The sequence below is a fragment of the Furipterus horrens genome, unplaced genomic scaffold (assembly GCF_987537825.1).
Source record: "Furipterus horrens unplaced genomic scaffold, mFurHor1.1.pri manual_scaffold_3, whole genome shotgun sequence".
NCBI lineage: Eukaryota > Metazoa > Chordata > Mammalia > Chiroptera > Furipteridae > Furipterus > Furipterus horrens.
In genome coordinates this window covers 136638006-136646748 of record NW_028327173.1, presented here as the reverse complement: position 1 = coordinate 136646748, position 8743 = coordinate 136638006, and the positions used below count along the sequence as shown (strand labels likewise).

Genomic DNA, 8743 nt, shown 5'->3' with positions numbered 1-8743 from the left:
TCTTTCTGGAATGCTAGTTCTCTCTTCTGGGTTCTCTCCTTCTTGGGGTTCTCAGTTCAGATACCACATCCCAACCATCCTGTCTAGTCTCCTTCAATGGCCATTTCCTTCATCTTGTTAGTCCTTCATATTACCCTGTATTTCCATTACCAGCAACTGTGAAATCTGTGGCAGATCTTTTTTAAAAAAATTATTTTGGGGGGTGCGGGGAGGGGCTTGATCAGGCCTTGGGCCTCCCATGAGCAACACTGGGGAGTGGGTCTTCCATTGGCCACATTTCCTGCGCCCCATGGGATGGTGGGGATTCAGCATTGGGCTCTTTCCTGTTCACTCGCTGTTACTGAGGAAATCCTGGTTGGTTTCTTTTCCTTTGCTACTATGCGCAAATTCAGTGGGTCGCCACATCTGATCTGAGGTCATGTTTAATTATTTTAACTGACTCATTTATGTCCATTCCATAGCCACAATGTACCTTCAGATCTATGGCACATTATTAGGAGCTGAGAACCTGCTAAAAGAACAGCTGTTACTTTCCCATAAACTCCTAAAGGCATCCTGTCCACAGTGTGTGCCCCATAGGTTTGGCTCAGGGGCACAGACCTGCCCTCCCCCAACCCCTCACCCTCCAGCTCCCAAGAAGCAGTCAACGAACCAGAGAGCAGGGTTTATTGAGGCGCATGTCCAGTGCCTGAGGCCCAGCTCTCACTAACTTCCTGTGGGGAAGAGCCCTCTGGCTTCTCCCAGACGTTCACATACTGGGCAACCAACGTCCTGCCCTCACTCTAACCTAACAGAGAGGCACTGATGTTCTACAACCAAGAAAGGGGCTCTGGGTGGCCCAGGTTTCAGCCACCTGATTCTCTGTAGGGCCATGCTTCCAGAGGTGGGTGGCAGAGCAGTGACCAAGTACCTCCACCCAAGGCTGAGAGAGGAGGAAGAGTATAGTTCCTCCCTGACCCAGAGGGCCTAGCACCTACTCCTGACAAAGCAGGGAATGATATTAAATAAAAATAATTTATATAAAATGGCTCATACAAAAAGCTGTGGGATGGGGGAAGAGATGCCTCTGTCAGAGACTGAGATACAGGAAGGGGCAGGAATGGGAAGATATACTGTCCCCTCTCCTAGTCCCTAAAACAGAGTCCTCCAGCTGCTCAAAGACTGGAAGAGGGCTCTGGCTGGCAGGGTAGGGTCAGAGTAGGGCCAAGGGATCCTCAGGAGGCCAGGCTGGTGAGCAGGGTGGTGAATTGCAGGGCCTTTCCTGCCAGCTGTGCCACACACTGCGTCATCTTTTGGGCTGCAGAACCGGATGGGTAGCCTAGGGCGGCCCCCTTAACAGCGAGCACAGTAGCCCGCAATTCCTGGCCCAGCGCTGTACCTGCAGCCCCAACCTGTGCTCGGAGAGGGGCAGAGGCTGCCAGCCGGCCAAGGGTGTCCCCAACAAACACTAGGCGGTGAGCAGCCACCACCAAACGCTTGCCATGGGGTACAAAGAGGCGTGGGGGCTGATTGGCCCTGGTGCTGGACATCAGGGCCGCCACGGCAGCCTGCAGTGCTGAGTAGTGGCTCTGGCACTGCCCTGCGTAGAAGTGCAGGAGCTGTAGATCTCCAGTGGGCAGAACCAGCGGCTCCCCTGGGGACAGGACCTCCTAGGAGTAAGAGGAGTGGTCAGTGGCAACACTCTCATTAGTGTCACTTCTGCTCTCACTTGCTTTCTCCTCCCCTCCCTTTGTTCCTCAGTCCTTCCTTTCTTCCTAGTACAATCCCTTTAGCTCTTACTTCTGCCATCAGAACATTTAGATGCTCATAGCAAGCAGAAGTGCTTTGAATTGATGCCAGATAAATCTGGATTCAAACAACCTTAAACAAGTCTCTGAACTTTTTTGTTTCCTTATCTCTAAACTGGGGAATCTAGTATCACCCTGTCCAAAATAAATATAATGTGATTTTAAATTTTATAGTAGCTACCACATTAAGAAAATAAACTGGTAGGTTTTTGAACTCCAAAATATTTTTTAAAAAGTTAATCTGCAAAATTTGGTGTGCATTTTATATTACAGCACATTTCAATTAAGACTAGCCACACTGGAGTAATCAATAGCCATATGTGGCTAGTGGCTACCATATTGGATAGTGCCAGTCTTAGTATCTGCCACCTAAGGCTGCAATGAAAATGAATTGATACAATATACAGAAAAGGCTCAAAACGGAGAATGGCACACTGTACGTCCTGTTTGAGTACTTACTATGGCTATGATTATTGTTGACGCGTACGATGCTTAGTACAGGGTCTGGCCCTTCATAAATAAATACCTGATAAACGGTAGCGATTGTGATTAGGAACATTTTAGACAGAGTCAAGGAGACCACTTCACTTTCCTGAGGCCCAGAGAGACTAACTGGCCACTTCAGAGCCTCTGGTTTCTTAATGGTAGAGCTGGGATTAGGAGCCAGGTCTCTTAGGAACGAACCCAGGAATTCAGCTGGAAGGAGCCTCAAAAGTCACCTGGCCCAGCTCTGACCCACAGCCCAGAAACTTTCTGCTCTTGACTGCTTGGTTTTCTGATTCCTTTCCAACACATTCTTTCCCCTCTTTCTGCATTCCTGATACCCTTTTCTAAGTTCCAGTTCCTTCCTGTTGAATTCTAACTCCAGTCAACTCCAACTGCTCCCTTTCACTGAACTTTTACCCAATTCTAATCTAGTTCCCTTGATAGTTCAGTTGTGAATATTCCTTCTGTGTTCTTGCTCCTCTACCCCGTCCCCCTTCTCTAGCATCACCCCCATAGGATTACCTGCTGCTCCAGTGGGCCCCTCTCCAACAACTCAGGATCCCCGGGGAGGGTCTTATCCAGGGGCCTAGATCCCTGAGCTTTATCAATACCCTGCAGGAAGGGATCAGGGTCTCAGTGCAGGGGTTGGGGAGCAGGGCTGGGTGGCCTTCCTAGTCTTTCTGGCCCTCCCCATTTCCCATTCCTTCTAGAGGTCCCTCCTGCCATTGCAGTCCATGGACTCCAGGTCTGGGAGAGCTCTGGTGGCAAGTCAGAGGGCTCAGGGACCCCAGTCTGGGTTTAGGGGGAGGAATGTGGCACTGGTAAAAGTGGTGTGGCCAAGTACTGGGGTCCCAGGCCAGAGGGTGCAGGGCCAGTGGAGGGGAAGGAAAGAGGAAGAGAAGCTCTGCATGTGGGCCCCAGGCCTGCTCGCTCCTCCCTGCGGCTCTCCAGGGGGCATTCTGAATGGGGCTGGCTGGAGGTGAGCTCACCTTCAGATGGACGTAGTCGTACTCCTCGGCCATCCGGATGCCTTCATACTCATTGTGGTGTTCTGCTGAATCCTCCTCCACCTCCTGGCCCTCTGAATCCTCGAAGACCTTACAGCCCCCATAGCCAGACAGGCGGGGTGGGGGTGGAGGCAGAGGCCTGTCCTGGATGCTGCCTTTTCTGCCTAGAGCAGGAGAGGGAGCCGCAGAAGGACTGGGGACCTCAAGGACAGGCAGGGCAGGCAGTGGACGGCGGGACAGACTCTCAGCGGAGGGCAACCGGGGCCTGTGAGAGGATGGAGGGCTTCTGGCCAGAAGCAAGGCCAAGGTGTCCGTGTCATTGGAGGCTGAGGCTCTCAGGGGCTCTGGAGAAGAGGATGTCTCTGGCCCCAGCAAGGGCACATCGTAGATGCCCTCATCAGTGCTCCCACCTTCCCCATTTGCTAGCAGTTCCTCCGGTGCTTCGTACAGATTGAGCAGGGCTGATGCCCGTTTCAGGTTGGAGGGGGCCGCATAGAGAGGGGGGCCTGGTTCGCGGCCCTCCTCCCACTCCAGATCTGGCTCCAGCTCTGATGGTGGCTTCGAGGCCAGAGGCACGTCATAGGGAGCTTCATCCTCTCCAGGGGGTTGTGAAGTGATCCGGGCCAGAGGGCAGGAAAAGGAAGCAGGGGAGTCATAGGGGTCACTGGAGGGAACTCGGAGGGCAGAGGAGGGCACGTCGTAGACCTGGAGAGGGAGTGGCTAGTTACCGTCAGGTTCAGCACTGGACTCTGTCCAGAGCTATCTGTTCCCTGTGCCACATAGGCACAGACCTCTAGCCCTCACCTCTAAGGTGTCTCCAGGGGCAGCCAGTTGAGTCCCACTGCCTCTGGGGACCTTGTAGATGGGGTCAGAGGACGGTAAGTAGGGTCGAGCTGGAGAACCTGAGGTCAGACAGGGCCGAGCTGGGGGTGGCACCACATATACCTGGGGGATCAAGACATATGGGTCAGGAGGAGGGGGGACCAGGGAATCAGATAACGTGTGCCTTGAAGGAGCATAGACACCTTCCAACCCCTTCCCTGTCCCAAGGGGAAGTAGAACCCAGAAAGGCTTGGTGGATAGGCTTTCAACAGCAGAGCCCTGGAGAGCTGTGGTCTTAGGGTTCTCCCTGCCCAGCCTCACTGCAGGCATCAGCAGAAGGGAAAGGGGCTCTCTTAGCTGGGAGTTGGGAGGGCTGCAGCTCTCACCTCCTGGTCCTCATTGCTGTGCTCTGGGGCTGGATATGGTGAGCCAGGGACCTGGGAGAGACTGGGCTTGGGTGCCGGGCCATCAGGAAGGAGCTTCACTCTGTTGGCGGGCACAATGCCCTGCTGGCCATGCAGGGAGCAGAGGCACCAGCCGTCCAGCCCACCAGCACCCTCCCTCTGCAGTACCCGTAGAACATCCCCTCGGCGGAAGGACAGCTCCTGGGGGGACTCAGCGGTGTTGTCGTAGAGTGCCCGGGCCAGCTGGGCCTGGTGGGTGAGGTGGGATTGGGAAGAGGGGTCTTCACACACATATTAGGTCATGGCACCTCCTGCTCAAAACACTTTAGAGGTCCCCATTTCCCTCAAGCTAAAAATCTGACCTCCTGTCTCAGCTCTTCCTGAGTGGGCCCAGCCTTGTCTCCCATTTCATTCCCTGAACTCTCCCTCTTCCTTTCTATTCCTTGAACTAGACAAGCTCTTCCCCAACCTCAGGACGTTGGCACTTGCTGTTTCCTCTCCCTTGACTGGCCCTTTATCTGTGAGAACAAGGCTATATTCCTAGCCTCTGAAACAGAGCCCCACCTGGAATCAGTCCTCAATAAATGTATGTTAAATGAATTTCTTCCACAGCCTCATGTGTACAAGGAAGTCCTGCTAAGCTCTCCCAGAATCTCCTTTACCTTCTGTGTTGCCAAGTCAGTATCCCCTACAAGCAAAAGGTTAGATGAAGCAGCTGCAGAGACCCCTCATTCTGAGAGGGACTGAGAGAGGCCCAGCCCAGACAGTGCCTCAGTGTAATAAGAAAGAAAACAGAAATCCAAGCAATTTTTTTGTTCTCAGTCTGAGCAAATAAGGTTCTCAGAAGAGACTGAGGTTACCATGGAGAAAAGTGTATAGATTTGTGTGTGTGTGTGCGCGCGCGCATGTGTAGGGGGATGGTGGACCAACCAAGAGCTAGCATTTATCAGCCTGTTTCCAGTCCTGACTGGTAGGGACATCTAAGCTTTTTCCTTAGAGAGCAACGTGCTCAGGTAGTAAGTCATAGATATCAAGTGCAAATTATGCATCCAGACACTAGGCAGGTCTTTGCACTAATCATCTCATTTAATCCTCACAGCAACCTTAGGAGGAAAGAGCCATCATTACCCCCATTTGGAAAATAAACTGGAACAGGGAGGTTAGTACTATTCCCCATGGCATACAGCTGGTACAGTGGGTGGTGTATGATTTGAACCCCAGGCCCTTTGATTCCAAAGCCTGTACTCTCGCTCTTCTACTGCCTCTCTACAATCACAAACCTTAAGGATCTACTTTTTTCTTCTTATATTAGTAACAGTGGTTAAGTCAAGAAGGTCCATGACTCAAACATGACTCAGGCACATCTGAAATCTTCATTTTACACAATTTCCCTTTGCTAGTCACCCTCCACAGGGCTCTGGTTCTGTGGTAAAATCTAGCTCTAACTATTCAGTATTGAAATATATTCCACTTCAGTTATGTTTGCTAAGTGACTGTAAGCCAGGCAGTGGTGGCTTACACAGCGATGGCAGAGAGCAGATAGTTGCATACTGAGCAAGTGATCCATGTGGGCTAATTCAGTAAAAAGTCTCACGCTAAAGATTTCTGGCAGGCTATATTTGGTGACCAGGCCCTGGGGAAAAGGATACTTCAGCCAACATGAGTGCATGTTTCTCTTGGCTGGTGTTTTCCTTGGGTGGAGAAGGTTATCCAGCCCTTCATGGCTGGGTGACTTCAACAATTTCAACAAACTGACTTTACGGAGGCAGACAGAATTGAGTTTGAGTTCTGGCTCTACCCTTTTCTGAGTGACTTTGGGCAAGTTGTTAAACTTCTGAGCCTCACCCTGACTGGCAAAGGGAAAGACCTGCCTGTTTGATTCCCAGTCAGGGTACATGCCTGGGTTATGGGCCAGATCCCTGGTTGGGGATGGGCAAAGAGGCAGCCAAATGGATGTTTCGCTCCCTCTCTCCGTCCCTTCCCTCTCCCTAAAATAAATAAATAAATAAATAAATAAATAAATAAATAAAAAACCTTTCTGAGCCTCAGTTTCCTCTGTAAAATTCCATACCCATATCTGAATAGCCATTTTTTGATAATAAGTACTAGCCTCACTAGCTTGGATGAGATAATGCATTGAGCAACCAGGACAGACCAGGACAAACCAGGATGAAGCTTAGGGCTAGTAAATGTTCAATAAATATTAGCTGTGAGTTTGATTAGCATAAATACCCCCACCTCTAGGTAAAAAGAAAAACACACCTCCTGGGACCACATGGCTGACAAGCTGACTCCTGAGCCAGCATCTTTATGTCAGAGGACATCCCCTATTTCCAGGATCTCCCCCTCTCCCAGCTCTGAACACTATGATGATTTTTCTCACCATCATACAGATGCAAGAATTAAAAGGAGTTTGGTCTGAGAAGGAGTGAAAATTGAACTCTTCCTACAGGGATAAGGGAGGATGTCAAGAGCCATACTCGTCTTCCCAGCCTCCTTTTCAGAGTAACCATTCAGAGGGGCCAAGAAAGCAGGTGGCAGCCTTGCTTTCACTGGGAATCCAAGGGCTTAGGGAGGGAAGGGTGGAAAGCACACAGAGTTGCCTGGAATTCAAACAGCAAGAAGTGCAAGACAGAAAGCAGAGGTGGGGCTGTGGAGAGCTCCTCCTAGTGTTAGGTTTGAATTCTGTCCAATGGGGCCAAACCTCTGGGCCTTGCAATCGCAGGAACCCAGGCCAGAGCTGCTGATAGACTGATTGATGATGGGTGTGGTCACCCCTGCACTACCCCCTCCTCAGGGATAGGGCTGACCTGCGAGGGAGGGGCTGCCTTAATGGTGGTGGCAGTGGGCCACAGGCTCTCTGGGAGTTCTCCTCCCACTGTCCCATCATGCCGGTTGTCTTCTCCCTTTGTCCCCAGAAAGTGGCCCGAAGCTAGCTGACATCACCTCCCCCCTCCTATTTTTTCTTTCTCCCTGCCTGATCTCCCTCTTTGCTTCATTTCCTCCCTTTCCTTCACTCCTCCTCTAGAGAAGGGCCTTCCTGGGCGCTCCCGCCTCTCCGGTTTCTTGCACCCACCCCCGTTCTTTCAGCCCGCTCCCAGCCTTTCACTTGCCTCCCAATCACGAGCCCCTGCCAGCTACCAGTGGCTATCTGTTCCCGCCAATAAATGAGCAGATAGGGCTACACTTGCCCCCTCCCCTCTATCCAGGACAGTCTTTAGAAAGAAAAAGGAGAAAGGGGAGGGGGGGTGATGGGGAGGGGAAGGGGGGGGCCCAGACCAGAAGGAGCTTGGGAAGAGGCGTGAGAACGAAAAACAAAAGTGAGAGGAGAGGGACACAGCTTCCTGGAGAAGGGGCCCAGGAGCGAGACAAAGAAAAGGCAGACATAAAAGTGACAGGAGTGCAGGGCAGCTGTGGAGGTCTCTGCCCGGCAGCCTCCTCTCCCGGGCGGACTCACCGACGTGGCTATGGCCATGGCCTCGGCCTCCCGCGCTGCCTGCTCCAGGCCAGGCTCGGTTTCGCTGACTTCAGCAGCGGCTGCCCAGCACCATGGAGGCGGCCCCCAGCTTTGGCGCCTGAGTCGTGGCCTCCGCAGAGGTTGGAGGAGGAGAAAGAAAACCCACAAAACTCCCCAAATGGGAGGCAACTTGTCCTGGCTGGAGGAGGAGCAGTGGGGCGGGCAGGGGCGTCGCTGCGGGACCTCATCCAAGGGTGCGCTCTCTGTCCTGTCCCCACGGCCTCCCGGGGGCCGCCGGGTTGACCAGACCCCCGGAGCTGCCTGCCCTAGGTCGCAGAGGCACCCCAGGTCCGCAAGGTCCGGCTCCCCTCCAGGGCCGCGGCAGGCGAGGACGAGGGAGCGAAGGCGCTCGACGCCTCTCCAGGCCGTTCAGGACAGCCCCGAGGGCTGGGAGAAGCCGCCGGGGCTGTTGGGCTGGACGAGCGAGTTTAGGAACCAGCCCAACACGACTTGGGATCGGAGAGCAGGGCTCCCAGGGTTGCGGTCCGGGCGCCTGGGGCAGTGCGGCGGCCCCGCTGTGGGGAGAAAGCGAGAACTGAGGCCTACGTCCCACTTCAAACTCGCCCAACTTGGCACAGGAGGCCAGGCTGACGCCAAAGGCCTGCGCGAGCGTGGCCGTGGGGATGCGTGGCCTGCCTGAGCGGCTGTTTTCGGCCCAGACACTCGCACCCCGGGCGGCGAGGCGGTTCGCACTCCCGCACACTCGCTCTCAGCGCGCCC

At 53.4% G+C, this 8743-nt stretch overlaps 1 protein-coding gene across 3 annotated transcripts; it reads right to left on the bottom strand.

Moving 5' to 3' along the window:
- Nucleotides 1–652: 652 nt before the first annotated feature.
- On the bottom strand, nt 653–8383 carry EFS (embryonal Fyn-associated substrate). Of its 3 annotated transcripts, XM_090270254.1 has the most exons (6): nt 7964–8383; nt 4489–4755; nt 4085–4225; nt 3263–3985; nt 2796–2885; nt 653–1649 (listed from the first exon to the last, which is right to left on the bottom strand). In XM_090270254.1, exons 1-6 carry the CDS (start codon nt 7979–7981, stop codon nt 1215–1217), a joined length of 1674 nt encoding a protein of 557 aa, XP_090126380.1. In that variant the 5' UTR covers nt 7982–8383; the 3' UTR covers nt 653–1214. The 3 variants fall into 3 exon arrangements, with proteins under 3 accessions (XP_090126380.1, XP_090126381.1, XP_090126379.1); XM_090270255.1 differs by lacking the exon at nt 4489–4755 and having other exon boundaries at nt 7964–7993; XM_090270253.1 differs by lacking the exon at nt 2796–2885 and having other exon boundaries at nt 7964–7988.
- Between the last annotated feature and the right edge of the window lie 360 nt (nt 8384–8743).